At 39.0% G+C, this 20,191-nt stretch overlaps 2 protein-coding genes across 3 annotated transcripts; one reads left to right on the top strand and one right to left on the bottom strand.

Annotated features, from left to right (window-relative positions):
• Positions 1-1,269: 1,269 nt before the first annotated feature.
• LOC106156542 (vascular endothelial growth factor A) lies at positions 1,270-6,063 on the bottom strand. Its single transcript, XM_013531832.2, has 5 exons — positions 5,897-6,063; positions 4,212-4,229; positions 3,765-3,961; positions 3,102-3,328; positions 1,270-2,346 (listed from the first exon to the last, which is right to left on the bottom strand). Exons 1-5 carry the CDS (start codon positions 5,937-5,939, stop codon positions 2,115-2,117), a joined length of 717 nt encoding a protein of 238 aa, XP_013387286.2. The 5' UTR covers positions 5,940-6,063; the 3' UTR covers positions 1,270-2,114.
• Positions 6,064-13,006: 6,943 nt separating this feature from the next.
• LOC106178826 (mediator of RNA polymerase II transcription subunit 16-like) lies at positions 13,007-18,713 on the top strand. Of its 2 annotated transcripts, none has more exons than XM_087008865.1 (7): positions 13,007-13,297; positions 14,184-14,358; positions 14,598-14,825; positions 15,242-16,158; positions 16,618-16,843; positions 17,239-17,347; positions 17,756-18,713. In XM_087008865.1, the coding sequence occupies exons 1-7, from the start codon at positions 13,113-13,115 to the stop codon at positions 18,460-18,462; spliced, it is 2,547 nt and encodes an 848-aa protein (XP_086864991.1). In that variant the 5' UTR covers positions 13,007-13,112; the 3' UTR covers positions 18,463-18,713. The 2 variants fall into 2 exon arrangements, with proteins under 2 accessions (XP_086864991.1, XP_086864990.1); XM_087008864.1 differs by having other exon boundaries at positions 13,008-13,297; positions 15,242-16,154; positions 16,614-16,843.
• Positions 18,714-20,191: the final 1,478 nt, after the last annotated feature.

Here is a 20,191-nt window from a genome sequence, read left to right as displayed (position 1 = left end):
GTTTCCTTGGCACCATTGCGACTTCATATTTCTGAAAAAACAATATTAGTTTAAATGGATGCTTAAAGCCACTGGGCCAGGCGCGTTTTCTTCCTCGTACACTGTATGCGAGAAGAGAGTTCAAAAAGTAGCTGGCATATGGATTTTGCTGAAACGTTCAGTGTCAGGGAAAATCCGGTAAACTTTGGGAGAGTTTTCCCTCTTGTTGTTGACGTTCTCTTTTTTTTTTTTTTTTTTGTCTCTGTCTGCATGAAAAACACCGTGGGTACAGTGATTAAATACCTCACAGCCAGATTGTTAAGATAACGATGTTTGACATATTTATTATAATCAAGGGATTTACGTGTTTGAAGAAGGTTCACGCAGAGGACTGAAGAGAACCAAGTCGATAAGTAGTTTATTTCAAACAGGTGCCTGTCAATTTCGACGCATGATTTTTCATTATTTTCAGTAGAGACAACATATACTATACTTCCGTACATTGCACAGTATACTATAGTAACATACGCGCACATGTTACCTCTCGTACAACAAGGCATACATGTAACAAGCATGCCGGACTCTCTCACCACATGGTTCTCCACTAGTTTGTTACAAAATTGTTGAATCCCCAGTAATCAGATATGATAGTCAGATATTGCCAGACATATTTCTCTATGAAGACGGTTTCTTCTCGAGTGGCATCACGAATTTGCAACCCCGTTTGTCCATTTGATTATGTTGGTAAACAAAGGAAGGTAGCCAGTTTGTCAACATTTTGACACAGACTTCCTTTCCATTTCTACGTACTGGAGACCATAAAAAGCGATTAAACACTCGTTCCTCCTTAGCTGTATAATTTTTGAAACACGCTCCAGTCATGTTTTACATCAATTTATTAGTCATCTGATAAAACGCACCACTCAGTTAACTGAAGACCCCCTGGGAGATTTGTTTCAAGTAGCCAAACAAAATGGCAACAAGATGACATTGTTGGGCGGGTGTGAACATTGTGTTCCTCTCACTGGAAGGTCCCGGATGTCAACGAATACGGGTCCCATTTTAGGCAAAAGGCGATTTACTAGTGCAAAGTAGTCCATAAAATATATTTTGATTGCGTTTTCGATTTTTGATACTTGTGTTTGTAACAAAAAACGTTCCCAGAAGAATACACGAGATTGGGTGCAGAAATCCTGTCTCAATTTTTTTACAATCAAAAAATTGTAAAACTGATAGCACGGATTTGGATAGATGTCAAAAGCTAAATATAATTCATAAAAAACACTTGAATACACTTTATGAATGGAACCTACGTTTATTAAATCTTTAAATTTAATTCTTTTGTCTTGGATATTAATATTAAAGGTTATACAGATTGTCAAAATAAATCTCAATTAGCAATCAAAATGAAGAACAAGAAATGTCATTATTGTTTCAGTATGAAAAGATGGATTTGTTTCAAGTTATACATGTACTACGCAGACATCGGAAATCCTGTTTCCATGTAGCCCTGTCATACAGCCTATATACATTTGTATCGTCCTGTAATTCTTTCTAATGTTAAAAAATATATACAGTGTACTGTGTTCATCTTTGAACGGCCAAAATACTGTTGATAGTTTGTAACATCGAGGTTAATTCCGTCTTTGAATTCAGAGACCGAGTGAATAAAGAATTCGCGGCTGTGGTAAATTAATCCTTGTTCCTTGACATAAAAGGCTATGTTTTGCCGTTAAAGATTGAAATCTCCCGTTTCTATCTTTATAGATTATGAATGGAGCATGTAGCAGCGGTTTCAGATGGTATCTGACATGCTGTGTTATGAGGCATTAGACATAAACCAGGATTGGACTTTACCAGTACGCCTCCTTTCTCATAGATCCCTATTGGAATTTGTGGATATGTTATGTGTTTCATACGAAAACGCAACCTGAAGTGCCTTACTTTAATTATTAAAATTGCAGTCATATACCATAATGTTCTTAGTAAAGACAACGGCGTTATCGCAATACGCTGACAGAAAAGGCGGATTTTGAAAAGTTTGTCCATCTGAAGAGAAGTTTCTAAAGAGAAAATGTGAACTTCACGTCCTTAAGAATCATGATTGTCGTTGGATGATGTCTGAACACTACATCTTAGCCTCTGGCAGGACATGGCCTCCTGCTCCGTCCTGAACTATGTACGCACTCACAGGTATTGCCGGCCCCTGGGGTGGGGTTCCACCGGCGTCCACAGGTGCAGCCATCACAGGGGTCGCTGGCCACCACTCTCTCCGCCTGCTGGGGCTGTGCGGAGAAGGAGGGGGCGGCCTCACCGGTGGTTCTGGCGCGCCAAGTGAGGAGGGCCACGGTGTCCTTGGAGATACATCTGTAAGAGTATCAAATAAAATAGCAAAATTTGTATACACTGAAAATGCATTTACTATTACAGATTTAATTCATATGAAATGTACGTTTTCGTACGTTGCAAAGATCCAAGAATCCATCGATGCCACGACGGTTATTGTTTTTGGGAAAATAAAAAGTGTGCGTCACATTTCAGAGGAACATTTCAGCGAATTGAATGAACTATAACACCATTAGCCATCCGCAGTACGTACCTCATTTTCACATGACTGAATTAGTATAAGTAGTTACCATAGCAAAAAATGGTTAGTTTTGTGAAGATCGTTTAGCCTTCTTATACACCAGGGTTTACTAAATGTCAAATATCTGTTGAAGCAGTAGGCGAGAAAACGAATTCTACTGCTACAACACGTAGTGAAGGAGGAATCAGCACAACACGTGTATTCAATAAAGCGAAATTTAGTGTATCCATCGAAATTCAAGATTTACACATTAAATAAATCAAACATAAAACATCACCTGTGCGTGAAATAAATCGAAAGTTAGTATTTTTATGCCAACACGTGAGAGACACTGAAATACAATATTACTTACACGTGAACTAAATCTAAATTCAGTGTTACCAACACGTGAGAAGGACCGAAGTCAATGTTAATAACACGTGAGATAAAACGAATTTCAGAACCACCAACACGTGAGATAAACCGAAACCCAGCATTGCCAAAGCAAGCAAACAAAAATCAAATTAACCTAAAATAATTCAAGATCCAGCATTACCTGCACGTGGAATCGTCCCACACCATCCCAGAGGAACAGCTGATCTGCGGCACCTTGCACTTACAGCGGCAGTTGTCCTGATCATAGATGTGTACGGCGGGGTTACAATCCCCTGCCTTCACCTTACACTGGCACTGACATGCAGTGTGCTCCTCGATGAGTTTCGTTTCCGCCCCAATGTACTTCAAATTGTTCAGGTTATACGCTGTGCCCTCGAATTTCATTACCTAGTAAAATTTGAGAATAACTACATCGTTGAATGCTACGTTACATTACAAAGAATATAATTAAAAGAACACACTTTAAAGATTCATCGTAATCGCCGTGCGGAACTTATGTAAGAAATCTCTCTCTCTCCTCTCTCTCTCATGCTCAGTTGACTCGTAAGCGCGTTGCTGTAACCCTTATTTAAAATATATTTAAAATATAACTACTATTAGTACAAAGCAGCATCAATTATATAAAATGTTCGATTTTAATAAGACATGAAATGCGAAAAAAACAAGGAAAATAAATTGTTTTACCGCTGTACCTATCATACTGCATGTAATTTCAAGACTTGTTTTGCCTAAAATGCGTAATTGCATAAATATGCAAATATACAGAAGTTGGTGTGATCTCTCTCTCTCTCTCTCTCTCTCTCTCTCTCAAACGCACACATACCCTCTTGGACACAGTGACAGTGCCCCCTGGTGACGGACCACAAGTAGTGGTTTCAGATCCGCAGCAGCCTCCGCACCGAGACACTTTGACACACACGGGAAACGTAAGGACATTTGGATCTGAACCCTCATTCAAAGCCACAGCCGTCTGTTCCGGTATGCAGCCATCATTCAGAGTGTTTGTACTGGCGACTGTGTCTACACGTTTATGGATTAGAAAAAAAAGATGTTTATGTTGATAATCGACAGTTAACAAATCCATTTAACACACCACACTGGGTACAAAATCGAAAGTGCTGTCGTTGAAACGTGCAAGACTACATAGAACAGGAAAAGGGAAATTAATAATCACAGGGCTATTAATTAATTACTATGAAATTAGTGGGATTCCTAAATCCCATATTTATCTGTGTATTGATTGGGACTAGAACTGGAAAATGTCACTTACATCTGTTTGGGCGTCGACCTGAAAAGTAAAAAAAGCTCAATTATTAAAAGATGTTATTGTATATTGTTCAATAAAATGTTTTTTTTTTCTAGTATTTATGGTACATGTATGACTTGAATTAAATGTTTTCGTGCACTCAACATAATGAAAATATACTGAAAAAAAAACAGATATAGACATTTATGGATAATTTTTGAACTGTGCAAAGATTATTAGTAAGAACTGACACTTCTTAAATGTTTCATCTTTATTCTATAAATACTTTCAGATTCATTACATATCAAATTTAGTCTGTATGTTTAAGTGATATCAGCGATATCAGCACGTAGAAGCTTTTAATCAGAAAATTTCCGCCCTTCTTTCTATTTTTTTTCTGATTGAGATTTTAGTTATTCCTGCTACTGTTTTCTAGTACGATTGAAAGCAAACTGATAACCACTTCCTTCCAAGAAACGGTTTTCAAAACGGTTTTGGTATTCAAAAGAGCAATGCATTCCATATCTGTAACTACATTATGCTTTTAATCTTCTTTTCAGATAAGGTTTTAGGCGAAAAAAAAATAAGGCCCCTACCCTTTAATAAAACTACAAAACGGTTAAACCAGCTGTAAATTTGATCTACACATCACTGTATGTTAGAACTCGTACTTTTTACGTTAAGGATCAGATGCAATTACAAGTGCTGTACTTGGCTCCTTGAGTACAAAAAATTTCGTTCATGTTGAAATGTGTAAAATGAGAAAGTAGATTTAAGAGATATCTGGCATTAATACCAACAGACGCAAACATGATGTTTTCCTCTAAAGAAACACGTGTGCATGTCATGCTTTTAGCAGTGCTTTCAAACTAGAATTGATTTGATTGCGCTTCATGACTTTTAAATTATCAAACAAGCTATAAAAGTTACTCTTTAGCAAAGTAAACTAAGCGCCGTCGACTTGAAATTACATTACTTTGTTCTTGGAAAATTATATTGCAACTGTGCCAACACGTTTTGTGAAAGAAATGGTTAGCTAAACCCGCTTACACTGCAGGTCCAGTGCATACGTCGTATGCAATATTATAGATTGAGTTAAGTTTTTAAGACTCCAGAAGTCAAACTGAAAGTTTAGAGTCTAAATTTAAAATCAGGAACAAAGATACAATAGAATGGGTACCGGCTGGTAATGTGTACTAACCAAATACTGTGTCTACAAACATGAAAATGATGTTCTAAAATGATTTTAACAGACATATTCCCTACGATATAGGCTTGTGCCCTTGATACATACATGTATGATATATGTCGCCTTGACGGATTTATGAACTGCTTAGACTTAAACTGCTTTTGATCCCAAAATTAAACGGTTTGATTGAAACCATAACAATAAAACCTCGAGGCTGTCAAGGTGGTTACTAAAAATATTACTAAAGTAATACATACTTTAAAAAAAACATCCACCTGTTGTGATGGTCTTTTACATGTAACTCAGTGTCACAGAGGGCTACAGTCGCTCACGTGCTACGCTGAACTTAGACCTACACGCTTTTTTATTTCTTATTGTTTCATTTTTTTTGTTTTGTTTTTCACTAACATAATTGAACTCGACGCTCAGTGGTCGTAGTGTTATGTTTGGCAGAACAAGATGCTAATTCAAGTGGTTTCTGTTTATCACAGCAAGGAAATAAGAACATCCTCTACCGTACCTTGTTCCCGCATGTCCCGTATCGCCGAGTTAATTTCTTCCATCTGCTGCGAAGAAATGCTACCTAGAATAGAATAATTCCCTTAAATGTGTACACAAGTAGAATGATTTAGTCGGTCAGTTACAAGTACGTGTTTTTGGTGTTTATGGAACAATATGCCATATACATAATGAAAGTTGGGCAATGTGGTGATATGAAGACGGATGACGTGATGCCGTCTAACTGTTACACAGCCAGTTGAAGTCCTTCAACCAGTTTTATACCTTGCTTGAACAGCTAAATGGGCCTCTTGTAGGAGTAGTAAATGATGCATCCAGGATATTACTTCAACTTGTGAATAGGATGAACCCCGCGGAGGTAAGCAAACTTATAAATAACATACAGACTATGGAATCGATATTTCAATATACAGACATAATTAGCATTAAAATAGCGTTATATTGGTTAAATTTCCATTTTCCATTTACGTATCATGATGATGGGAGCTGACAAACGAAATTGAAAAAAGTTTATAAACGGTAGAGTTGGCACTGGGACATTATGAGGAAAGAGTCAAAAAGTTATCAAAATTCGTTGTTGTTTTGATAAAGCATTTTGCACCAAATCTCCCCCCTACCTCCTCAAACCACCACAACCATCTCTTAAAATACTCACTAGGTGTCTGAGGTTCTACTGTTAAAAAAAACAACTTGATAAACAATAAGTGCCAGGCTTTTTCAGCAATACCTCCCCCCCCCCCCCCCTCCTCCGTCTATCAGTGAACCCATTTCCTATGATCTCGCTTCCATGCACTTCATAATTCAAGTATAAAATATACGAGGAAATGACAATCATGGATAAGTGGTATTTGTGGTTTTCAGTACTCGCCTGTATCCACGAACTCTCTGATGAAATCATCGGGATCCCGAAACCGGTCGGCTTTCAGTAAGAAACTGGCCGGAGGCTGAAATGATCGAATTGAATATCATTTAAATTGACAGTAAACATCACCCCAGGAAGTTTTAAGTATAAGGAGAAGTTACAGTTAAAGTTATATCTGGTCATAAAATTAAATTTTCAAAGGTCACGTGGATAAATAGTTTACTTGGATAATGATTTTCGTGTTCCTTTTCGCTGTAAAGTACACTGGCACTGTCTTTCCGTTGTTTTCTTCGGTATGGAATTTTATTCATTGTAATATAATATCTCCAAAACAAAACGAAACAATAATGCGCACCCAGCAAAACGTGTAAAATGTCACTGTGTATTTTCATCTGGAAAATGTTCTTATGTCGTAAAATATCGGCGACAATTTTATGTTAAAACTTGGTCTGATTTGGAGCATGTTGGAAGTGAATACATGACGTTTTAATTTTGTTTAACAGTTCGTTTCTGTCGGTGATCTGGGAGTCTTATAACTTACAGCAATAACACACTTAACTAAGGAGTTTTGCGTGTAGTTTTTCGTACTTGTGGTTGACTTTACCAAAATATTAAGACACGATCGAGCATGCGTCATTTACTAGTAACAAAATGAAGTCTGCTAAGATGCTAGCTGGAGAATGAGCCCTGCCACCAGGGTTTATTTACCAGGCACGGGGATACTTATAGTGTGCCAGAAAGCATATGACAGCTCTTGCGCTACAGATGTTTACAAATAAAACCTGACGGTTTAAATACAACAGAAATGATCACAATACGAACATCAACTATGCATTTGTACTACATAAATAGTTGGATGACATCTCTCTCTTTCTCATCCTTTCCTCCCTCCTACATGATCATTAGAAATATCCACTATTTGTTTTTCTACTATTGCCATACCAATATGAATCATGCACACTAACCATACTACTTAGTGCTCACGTTGACCACGCCGCTACCCGCACTCGCCAGCACTCGCCCGCACTTGCCCATCCCATCATTATTACGTACAGACCGTGTCTGACCTTCGATTTGATCGGGATTGTCATTATCATCCGTTTCTCCTACACGCATACTAGTACTACATACCACCCTCAGCCAGGACCACAGATTGAACTTATTTTTAGATATTCTTAGATATGTCTATGGCTAATCCAAGACAAATCTTTCTCTTTTGTCCAACGAGAACTTTGGTATAGAATTATGATCAATTTTGCCCTCACTCATTTGCCTTCTAGTGAAGAATACATGTATACCCTAAAATTTCGGCAGATCGATCGGTTCCTGTTTTCCACAAACGTTTGTAACCCTCTATAAAGTTGGTTAATATTATTTTAGCTACCACGACCCGTGAATTACCTTGAAGCACTGCGTAATTCCTTGCAGCAAGAGAACTATAAAAACTGTTACCAAATGTCTTTAAAGGGAGGCGTGAACGATTAAGAGGTATCCCCCTTGGTTTTATTTCTTTCTACAACTAATTTTAGATGCATAAAAGTGGGCAAGAAAAGAATTCGACTCTGTACATTTCGATAGCTGAAATCTAAATGCTGATATCTTTGAAGATCTGGATTTAGATCCGATATATTTATTTTGGTTTAATCTAAAGATATATACGATAACAATTAAGAATTAAGGTATTACCGAGAACTAATGTTAACCCTAATTGTCCCCTAATCAGCCAAGACGATGTATACCCAGATATGGTACTTGTGAACTCCTGAAGGTTTAATATTTCTGAAGACGTTTTATTCATTCATGCACAGGGTAGTTAGACACGAAATACACAGTGATACACTGTACATTGATGGCAGCAGTTTATTATTACAGACTTGGTTTGGATCTAAGATAGGTAATATTTTGAGTCAGGATTTTAATTATTGTACCTCGTCTTATTTACTTTCTTTCAAATCCCTTTCCACGTTTTTAATCACTCATATAGAAGGTATACTTACGTCAGCCAGCGAACCGTGGAGCACCGCAAAAACACAAACGAAATAAGCGATCCAAGACATCTTGACAACCGTGTGTGTTTTAAGTACGTTCTTGTCTGTCTTCTTGTTCGTTGTTTCTGGTTCCACAATAAATTCCAAACGTTTATATTCCTTCAAAATTAAGATTTTTCCGACGGATTTCTATCATAAAAGAGCTAATTGCACTTAGAGTCTCTCACGAAGTTGGTTTAGTTTGTTCGTCGTTCCTGTTCGTTTGTGGTGAGTTTTATCACACACAGTAAATACAGAGTAAATACTGTGGCGCGGACAACCGTAGATTTATATTCACTGAGATGATGAGAACCAGATCCGGAAGATTCCAATCATGGAGGAAGGGGAGGTGACTAAAGAAATGTTCGCAGCAAGACAACATGGGGAGTTTTGCAGCTGAACACACAGGAATGTTTCAAGATAAGGAAGCGTTACTAAATTGGTACTTTTCCATTTTTTACCAATATTTCCCTTGTCCAGTTTCCTGCAAATGGTTACATACTACATACCATTTTTTATACTCAAACGCGAATAGAGTGTTCCACGAATTGTGATCTTAAACTGTTTATGGGTTATTTATTTATTTACTTCACAGTTATGCTAAGCTGGGCAATATCCCATAGAGAGGAAAACAAATCATGGATAATAAGTAATCAAACCTGTGGAAAGGCCGAATTTACCTGATGTAGGAAAATGTGGTAAATTCTGGTTTCCCCTGGTGAGAAGTAGGTCGTCCCAGCACGTGCGTTCAGGCAAACCCCGGACAACACGCAGAGATTAAACCGTGCAGTTTGAATTTAGAACCCCAACTCGGTAAACAAAGAAAGATGGCAGGTTTCCTCTCGGATTGCTAATTTTAGCCCACCATTGACGTCACACAAAATATTACGCAAATTTTCCACAGTGGGGCTTTTGTTTTAGCAATTTACCCTAAAAAGGCACGGTTGATAACCGTATTGCTTTCTAATTGTTTTTTATTGTTTTTTTTTTCTTTTCTTTTGGAGAAAGTATAGAGGAATGGAGGGAGAGAGAGAGAGAGGCTTATACAGGCAATCTTGCAAGTTGGCGTGTTGCAAGAGTTAGAAGCAAATGGTATAAATACACCCATCTCCTTTCAAAAAAAAAAAAATAATAAATAAATAAATAAATAAATAAAAAATCATGGCAAAATATTTTCCTTATAATCATCTCCAAAGTAACTTTCTGAAAATTATTAAGCATTGAAATGTTTTTCTTTCTTTTTAAAATTTTATCAGACCTTTAAATTGTTATGTCAGATAAAAACTTATAGGCCTATAGTCATGCAGGTTCTCTGATTTCACAATTTAAGAAATGTTTTAGCCGTCACTTTTCAGCAAAATAATAAATACATCATTAACTAGCAAAAATATCTAAAAGAGACAATCACGATGCCATTTGATTGATGATACATATAAGATCAAGTGACTGATTCTCAAAACGAAGACAAGGAAGAAACGGGAGGAAATACCATCGATATGCATTTCGGCGCCGAGTAAAACCAAATGACATCGAGTGTTTCCGATAAGGTAAGTGCTCTCACGTCAAGCTCTTTATTTCACATTTTATTCAGTCTGATTCTTTAACCCCATGGCATGTCAATATAACAATTAAAAGGGCACATACAAAAACTACAGTGTAGTAGGGGAGAGCGGGGTTGGTTGGAACAGTTTTCACGTTTTTTGCGATATCTCAGCAGTCAAAGCTTTGGGGACAAAAATAAAAAATATGATAGGGGAAAATTATATGCCGCACTCATCTATGAAATAAAACATCAAGTAGGTCTTTTTATTTTAGAGTTATAAATGCTCAAAGTTGCCTCCTAAAACGTTCCATCTCACCCCACCCGCGGGGTCAGTTGGAACAGGCAGTGGGGTGAGTTGGAACAAGAGGGCGAGTTGGAACGCTTGCATATAAATTCAAAGTATAATTCATTTTAAGAGTAGGATTATCTATATTAATTTCCCAACAAGTAAGTGTTACTTTGTATTCGTATCTCCATAGTTTGTGAGCATTTTTTACGTTTACAATTTGCTTTCAAATAGTCTTTTCGATGTATAAACCATATCCAGTTACACTTCATTTCATAATGATAACAAAAGTGGTGTAGTTTAAGAGAAAAGAAATTGAACTCATATATCTCAACCTATTAACAACAGTATGTTAGACCTACAAATGAAAACTGTATCTCTTTCAACTCAACAACTCAGAATCAAAATCGCAGTTCTGACATATGTACACTCGGTCACCCTTACAGTCTTCATGTGACCACTTTAGACAAACAATGCATTTAACCCATTTCTCTTTTGGTCGGCTGTTAATGAACGGCTCCCCACAAACCAGACATGGCCACTCTTCTTCTGACACAGAATCGCTGGTCATCTTTAATTTCCTTTTTCTTGATTTTCTCTATCGACTAGAAATCTTTAACTGTTTTTTATTTTTGTTGCGCTTGTCCTTTTTAATTTTGTTGGGCTTGGCCTTTTCTTTTTCGAGTAGCTCATTTTCAGGTGTGTCAGTTAGAACTGCACTGCATAGTTTTCTTCTTTTAATCTTTGGACTGCGACGGTGAGCCTCTGGACTTGAGCTGTTTTGGGGTTTTCTTAAGTGCGCTTTAGTGTGTTGTAGCACCTCTTCCGGTGAGGGCAACTGAGATTTCAACTGAATCTTTGCCTAAGTTACGAGGTGAATGTTTGTCTTTTCTGGCGGATTTTGTACCCTCGTTCACTAAACATTGACAGCAACCCCCAATCCATTACACAAAGCATTTAAAACAATATCGGCAGAATTGGTGTTGTATAGTTTATCCATAACATAGGCTCTCAGCTAGAATATTTTCATTTTGCCGCGAAAAGCAGAGTGATAATCGACATTTCCTTCCACATTTAAAAGCAATTTATCGCAAAAAGCAACAGTGGGCATGCAGACCCCTATTCGACCAAACAGCTAGCAACTGCATTTAACAAGCAGTGACCATCCCCCCTTGTATCTTCTAAACGCATGTACATTCCGGCATCATGGAGATGTTCTATCAGCTAGATTCCGTCTCCAGTTGGAGTTGTACTGGGTTACTACGTTACTACTCTCTTCAAAGTTGAAATTAAAATATTTAGAGAGGTTTAAAAAAATGAAAAACACCGTGCGGGGTGGGTTGGAACACCCCTGACAGTGTTCCAACTGGCCCCATGTCAAATGTTCCGACCAGCCCCCATGACGTCATGGCCTACTTATGACACTGTATTTCTTAAACACGTGGGAAGTGTTTAAAAAAAACGACAGCTTTTTTAACATCAAGGTGGTCCTAAACGCTATGCACAATTTCAGTGATATAATCCTTATACTTTAGTTTACAGCACGATGAATGTCAAAAATATGAAAACTTACTTCGAGTAGCAAAAATAAGTTTTTTTCGCATAAAACTTTTACTGCATTTTCAAAACTTCCACAAGTTTACCGGGTGAATGACCATGCCACGTGACATTTTTATGCTGAAGGAGCACATGATCGGTCTTGTGGTTTAAGAAATAAAGCCAATGTTCCAACTTACCCGCGTTCCAACCCACCCCGCTCTCCCCTACTCATATTATATGACAATTTACCGATGACAGGTGCCCGGATTAAATATCATTTTTGTTGTAGGCCTATGGAAGAGACAGTCAGCGCTTAGAAATGTCGATAACCGTGTAGAGTCTGTGATGTCCATTTCCAACGTGGGAAAATGCTACGGGTAAACTGGTTGAATCTCTTTCTGGCGAGCCATGCCTGCACTGTTACCAGTTGTTTCTTGAGTTGATCACCGTGACCGCTAGATGAATAGTAGGCCTACACACCGAACCGATAATAGGCCTATTTACAAAAAGGGGGAAAACGTATTTGTGTGAAAAGAAAGAAAGGAAAATAGTTGGTTTTGAATTAGTGAAATATAACTTAATATGTGCGTCTACTATGTGGTTACTGGTAGCTTACTACCTGCATTAGGGTTAATTGCCAACCTACAGGCCTAGTCCTGGATTTTTCCACTTTCCTTCCTTTATCTATCTGCTAATTTTGTAATTCTGTCTAAGAAAACAAAGTCGATCAACAATGAATTATTATCTTCCAATGGACCTTTTTATCAAAATTATCTCTCCTTGTTACGTTTCAGTTATTTTAAAAATTTACTTAAAATTCCTTGAATAAACTGTCAGCTTTAATAAGACTCTCGCCCAGAACAAAATCTCGCGAGAGTTAAATCCAACATGGTTGCCTTAGGTTAGCCGGCAATTTTGCCGACGTATATTTCTAAATTTTACATCAATTCTCCGTCAAAGATGGAGTTGATATATAGTGTATCGGGTTCGTCCACCAGGAAACCAATTTATGGCCATATGCCACGTTCCATATGTACGTTTTCATGCCGGAACGCGGTCGCTTTTACCAGCACCCAGGCGCTCGACGAGGCTGCGGAGCTGGCCAAGGACAAAGACGATCTGCTTATGCAGGAAAAACAAGACAGGTAACACAACATAGAACGACCTCTGATACTGTGATGATAATGGTTCCTTATCAAATATTATAATTTGTGTGGGGGTGCCACAGATCAGTTCTGTTTTTTCATAATTTTTATTTTATTTATTACTATTTTTTTTTTGGGGGGGGGGGACGTCGAAGGGAAAAGATTGGGTGTGACTGAAATGCGCAATACACCGCAACATAGTGCAATACACTTGAAAAAAACAAGTCCAGCCACAAGTAAACACGGGAAAGGTTGAATTCAAACAAAATAGGTCGATATGAAAGCAAAATATATCAGTAAGTAATGAATATTGCTGATACACCGCAAGAGATTGACACATTTTTTTCAATGTTGGGTCAGCTGCCATGTTGGCGAGTGGCTCTTCTTGGCCAGTAATATATCCAAGAAGAGCTACTCACCAATATGGCTGCTGACCCGACAATGTAAAAGTCTCGCCGATTTGTTAAGTTTTATCTACAATATTACTTAAATAGTAATGCAATTTGCTTTTAAATCACCCTACTTTGTTGGAAATGGCTGTTTCTTTTGTGTGATTGCAACTTTACTTGTTTTTTCAAGTGTATTGCGCTGTGTTGCGCTGTATTGCAGTGTATTGCGCATTTCAGTAACACCGGAAAAGATTCGTTCTGCCAAAACCTGCATTATTTACTGAAAGAGATAATTGCAGGTCACATGACATTGATGAAGTGGGCAACCACGTGCACCCTTTCTTAGATTTGTCAAAATGAAAAACGATTGATACATTCAGTACGATTTCTGAATACTTACTGACTTTACTGTCAATGTATAATGGGCATTACCCTTGACTTACTCTCAACATAACAATTTTCAGCCAATGATTCATCACATGATATCAATATTCCAGACCCATGTCATTCGAACACCAGTACCATGTGTATGTGTATGATGTGGAGAAACCGTGGGAGGTGTTTGAAGTGACCAGACTGGACGAGGCTGTCCAGCAGTTACACTGGGACAGTAGTGGCTCAAGACTGCTGGTCATTGACAGACTGGGCAATACAGGCATATGGAAAATGAAGGTAAACTCATTCAGCCCTTTTTCTAAAAATATTATATCATATTTGTATTATTTTGTATATGGTGATCAAGAGAATGTTCTTGTCAGGATTTAAACAAGAAAAGATAAGAAAAAGTCAATTTGTGAGAAAATCCTGTAGAAAATGCTTTCAACTTAAAGTATTAATTAATCTGACATTGACCAAATACCTAACAAAGTATTTCATATTTTTGCTTCTAAGTGGTTTCCTTTTTACTTTAGGATTATTTAATGAACAACTGGGAAATCTGTCACCAGTCCAGTGTGGAGGGGGAAGAGTTCCTGTGCGCCGCGTGGCTCCACACGGGAATCATGGTTCGTTACGACTTGGACAAGAGGGAGAGCTATCTGTATGATGGGAAGTTCACCCGTATTTCCTTCTCCCCCTCACTGTGCCAGTTTGGTGGGAAAGCCACTGATGGTTGGATAGGAGTCACTGCTACTGGATTGGTAGGTTTGATATATGGTATTTCCTTCAATGTCATGTTTCTTTACAAATGTATGTGGTAGTCATGTCTACAGCAAGGTCAGAACAGTGGTCACCTGTGTGTTTCTACTTTGAATTTGATAATCAGTAGCTGCTGCTTATGGGGTTTGTGCTTGGTTGGTATCAACTCATTTCTTTTAGACTCACCACTTTCAGTTTACAAACAATATTCTTGACTATCATAGATTCAGTTATTTTTCAATGTAAATTTTTCTTACATCAAATTGTCTGGAAAACATTTCTTTTTTAATCAAGTGAATGTTTGTCACTGTATTAGTCTACTCCTGTGTATGTATCTATCAGATTTGGAGGGTTTTCCTCATGTTTAAGCATTCTGGTCCCAGCCCTGAGCAAATAATATGAGACTCCTATATTTCAGGTCTGTGTTGGTGTACCAGGTAGTGAACAAGGAATGACAGTTGTCAGAAATGGCCTGTCACAAGTACGTAGCAGGTACCAGCTAGCAGCCCTGGCTTTCTCCAGCAATGGGAACATCATTGTGGCATGCAGTGATGGCAACATTGCCTCCTGTATACAGTGCTTTACAGTGACAGTGGCAATAGACAGCAACAGCACGTGCAGTATACAGAGCAATCCGCATGCCAGTTTTTTCGTGCATGCTCACACGGACCCCCAGTACAAAGACTCCCCCTTTGCCAGGATTTCACACTTGGATTTCACATCACGAGAGGACAGTGACACCATCTTGGTTTGGTCGGAGACTGATCAGTTGTCCTGCATGGAGAGCTGGCATCTCCAGGAGCAGGCTGTAGGCTTGCACAAATTCTTTCAGGGCAATCTCAACACAGACACTCGGCAACCATTCAAATTGCTGAAGTGGGTTCTGAGGTCTAATCTTTCCCACTCCAGTCCAGTGTCAAGTGTGGCCATGCCAAGGTACCCCAGCGCCCTGACAAAGCCAGAGTCCAACCCCCTCCTCCCCAAGTGCATCTTGATCGCCTTCAGAGATGGCACAGTCAAAATGGTGAACTTGTACACATTTGGCATCATAGCGTCATTTAATTTGGAGACTGTGAGGCATTCTTCTTATACAGTAACTGGTTTTCCTGAGAAGAGGAGAAGAGCCAGCCTCCATGCTGTGTGCATCGAGCAGAGTTATACAGGTTCAGTGGCCCTGTTGATGGATTCTCAGGACCAGATGTACATGTTGAAGTTGTTGAACACACGTGACCCTGCCATGCAGGCACCGCTGTCGCACATCACCTCGCTGTTTGAGTATGTGCTGTTGACAGGCCGTGACTGGTGGGATGTGCTGGCTGTGGTGAAACCTGGTAGGTACTGAGATATTTTGGGTTTTTCTTTTACTTCAGTTAATATGTATGTTTATTGCCATGTACTCTTTTATCACAAAATTCAATGATAGATATGTTGTAAAGCCAAGAAAGAATTCAGATTTTTTCCAGTGTAGCTTTTGTCAGTTCTTTCATTATTAATACTGTTATTATTATTTTCATGTTTATTATTATTTTCACGTTCATTATTATTTTGACTATACAGTTTCATCACAAAGTTAAATAAAAAGGATATATATGCCAGTTATGTCTTTCATTTGGATTAGATGAATAAAATCATATATAACATCTTGCAGAGCTTTATTACACCTTGCGATATAAGTAAAAGTAATCAATAAGATAAGTATATAGATTAAAGGCAAAAAAAGCATCCATAGTCCTCCTCATATAATCTTATATGCTTTTCAATAAAACCTTATATACACTATTCCTCACCAGGAAGTATAGACACAGTGATCCAGCGTCTGTCAGATGACTACATGAAGCAGCCCAACCACATGCAGGAGCTGCTGAAGACCCGATTCCTTGCCCTGAAAGCTGCTCTGTATAAACACTCCAGTGGAGGGCAGGGGAAGGCTGGAGACTGTCACACCAAGCTGCTGCTGTTCTCCATCTCTACAGCATTCAAGTCCATACTGAGACCTAAAGCACTCGGCTCACAGGATAAGGTAGTTTGTGCACCACATTTGGGTGGCGAATCTTTTTGTGATTTTTTTTAAATTTTCACTTACTATTATGAAGACGTGTTACTGCTGTTAGACTAGACTAGTGGATAGTATGTCAAGGTTAATGAATTGGATTCAAAAAGTTATTTTCCAAGTCTGAATTATCTGTCCTCACTGGAATGTAGTTAGAGTCACTTTGAAGAAAATAGACAAATTTTGTGCATAAAATAGCATTCAGTCAATCGTACACTAGGACGTGCATTATGTACACCGTTTTTTTCTTCTGCTCGACTTTCCCATTGAAATATACCTAGTCCTTGTCCATCTCTTTTTAAATCATTACCCTTTTACATATCATTATTAATTGATAATTTCTTTGACACTGATTTCCATTTCAGAGCCCAGCAGAGAGGCTAGCTGCCTCGTGTAGTAAGGTCATGGAGCCTGACCTTGACAAGGTCATGATGAGCCTCAATGTGGAAAACAAGGACTATGTTGTAGAACCAGGTTGGACAAAGTTCTTTTTTTCCAATAACATGGGTGAAAGTTATCTGGATTATGCCATTACATTTTGATTGCCCCTGACTCCCAGATACCTTATCATTATCAGTTTTTACAACTTTGACCCATGCAGTAAGCGTTATTGAGCACATTTTTAAAGCTTTGCTTTGAATTCATGTGCAATGACTGGCTTTGACACTTGTTTGAAATGTTTGTAATGTTGTTTATAGCACATTGTATGCGTTATTAAAGATTGCAGGATAGTGTATATTTTTAATGAAGTACATAAATTTTACTTCCATAAGTGAAAAGGAAATAGTTGCATTCATCGCAAAGGTTACCATCAGTCTTTTCTCTTAATTGGCACTCAGTACTCAAGTGCAGTCATGAAACTTGAATCCAATTTCTTTCCAGCCACACTCCAGTCCTTACAGCCCCTCATCCAGTGGGTTGCCGACTTCAGCCTGTCCTTACTGGCCTCGCTGGCTCTGTACCAGACATACCCTGGCCACCCCGGGGCCACCATCATCCACGACCCTGTGGCTATCAACACACTGCGGGAACTCCTTGTGATCTTCAGGGTGTGGGGACTCATCAGCAGCAGCTGTCTGCCCCACTTCATCACCACGGCGTCCAACCTGGACTGTCTGGCCCTGCTGTTTAAGCTCCTGACTAAGCTCTGGGGCATTTGTAAGGACGGTGGGAACGCCGAATATGACGAGGCTTTGGTGGATGAGTGTTGCTCCCTTCCCAGCCAGTTGATGGTGCCCTGTGTAGAGCAGCATGTTATAATGTCATCACCCATGGCTTTACAGCTTGCTCTACAGCACCCACAGAGATTTATCATAAACCATCCGCCAGAGGGTGCTCACAAACCCAACTTGGTCTCGTCTTGGACTGAGGGACAGTATCACACCAACGCCTTGCGTGATGTTGTAAGGCAGATTTTCATTGGTTCGTCACCGGCTGAAGATGTTCGGCGGTGTCTGCGGTGTGGTAGTCTGTCTCTGTTGAGGAGTACCAGTAAGACCGCGGCCATGAAGGCGTGGGACCAGCGCTGGTCTAAGATGTGTCTGTGTGGAGGACACTGGAAGCTGGATTACGCAGATGACAGCAGTTGAGATGAAGAGTTATGAGCATAATATTTCTACACTTTCGCCTCATGAGAGAAACATAGTTACATTGAATATTCGAGTAAACGTTCGAATAACTGCCGCATAAGCAAATAATGATAATTGTGATAAAACATCATTTGCTTGTTTTATTTCGCCAGATTATTCGTCAGTGAAAATTCAGTCTGTCATCTGACATAGTGGCTTTTCACAAAGCCTTCTCGTCTAAAGTTGAATTCAATGGAAATACGAGTGTTAAGATACTTCATGGTATATTACCACTTCATGGGATAAATGCTCTGATTTTACTGTCAAATCGACTTCATAGGATAAATTGCGACTTCATCTCCACATAAGATATTGCCTGCGACTTCATGGGATAATGATGAAATAGTACCTGTTGTTGGCCCAACGCTACGAGAGAGAACGTTTTTGAAATATGTGGTTGATTGTAATTTTTACATCGTAATTTCTGCTATCTACCCGTAGACCTTTAGTATTGGGACTTTGCAGTCCTTTGGGGGGGGTATATATTTTTTATATCGTTGTTACTGGTATCCTCTATCCATTAAAGTGAGGAACATGAGACGTTGGGGATATTTAAACTTGCCATTAGGGATGTGCACGTGTCCTTCGGATTTTTGGTGACTTTGGTGACCTACACACACTGGACAAAAGAAGTGTCACCCCTACTGAGCCAATACTATGGGGGAGATAAATGACTGTGGAATGATATGCTCCTGGTATCATTTTATTAACATCAAATTTCACAAAAAATCACAAAATGAGAACAAAATATACATTCTACCAAAATATGTAGTTTCAAGTCCAAAATTAGTACTTTGTGGCATAGCCACGTGACCTAATAATAGGTGCCAGTCCACGAAGCAAGGATTCATTTAATTGTCTGATGCGTTCAGGGCTTATGCTGGCCCAAGCATGAAACACTGAATATAACAGAGTTTCTCTGCTGGTTAGACGGGCATTTGTAAACAGTTTTGACATATCATTCCACACATTTTCTATTATGTTTGTATCCGGACTCTGGGCAGGCCACATCACCCTGCGAATGTCCTGTTGGTCAAACCAATCATCAACTGCTCTGGGCCTGTGACAAGGAGCATTGTCATCCTGGTGAACAGATGGATAATTCCTTTCACCAAACATGTTAGTAATAGATGGTAGCAAGCCTGACTCCAAAACATCGATATATTTCTAGTGATTCATGTTTCCATTAACCACTATCAATTCGCCCAAGCCATGGATGCTGATGCAGCCCCACACCATGATGAATATGCTGCTCCGGGTTCGAAAATTCAGTGCATGTGGTTCAAATGCTTTACCAGCAGTTTGCCAGCATAGTACCCGTCTGTCATCAGAGGTCAGACCAAAGCGACACTCATCAGAAAAAATATATAGGACCAATTGTCATGAACTGTCCAGTTCCAGATCCTGTTGACCCTAGTTTACTCTACGTTGCCTGTTTTGTAACGATATAAGAGGTTTCAGTCTTGCTACCCTGCTGTACACTCTCTGAGCATGTAACCGACGCCTAGCAATTTTCACAGACACATTCTTATGTGTGAAATTGTTCCACTGTGTTGTCAACTGACAAGCAGTGTCGAACTTTGACAACCTGGACATCAAAATCAGTCGTCGGTCTTCACGGCCAGTATTTTTTCTTGGACGACCCATCAGAGGCAATTTGTCTCTTGATCCAGTGTTTCTATACCGAGAC

This window comes from Lingula anatina, chromosome 3 (assembly GCF_051362555.1).
Source record: "Lingula anatina isolate TDL-2025a chromosome 3, LinAna3.0, whole genome shotgun sequence".
Taxonomy (NCBI): domain Eukaryota; kingdom Metazoa; phylum Brachiopoda; class Lingulata; order Lingulida; family Lingulidae; genus Lingula; species Lingula anatina.
This window is presented reverse-complemented; position numbering and strand designations above follow the sequence as displayed.

Excerpts from the sequence above, each read along its gene's own strand:
- LOC106178826 (XM_087008865.1), top strand. The coding sequence starts at position 13,113 with ATGGAGTTGATATATAGTGTATCGGGTTCGTCCACCAGGAAACCAATT. Across the intron at positions 13,298-14,183 it reads ATGCAGGAAAAACAAGACAG|ACCCATGTCATTCGAACACC; the intron begins GTAACACAACAT and ends TCAATATTCCAG. Across the intron at positions 17,348-17,755 it reads GGACTATGTTGTAGAACCAG|CCACACTCCAGTCCTTACAG; the intron begins GTTGGACAAAGT and ends ATTTCTTTCCAG.
- LOC106156542 (XM_013531832.2), bottom strand. The coding sequence starts at position 5,939 with ATGGAAGAAATTAACTCGGCGATACGGGACATGCGGGAACAAG. Across the intron at positions 3,329-3,764 it reads CTGTCACTGTGTCCAAGAGG|GTAATGAAATTCGAGGGCAC; the intron begins GTATGTGTGCGT and ends AAATTTTACTAG. Across the intron at positions 2,347-3,101 it reads TGGGACGATTCCACGTGCAG|ATGTATCTCCAAGGACACCG; the intron begins GTAATGCTGGAT and ends ATACTCTTACAG.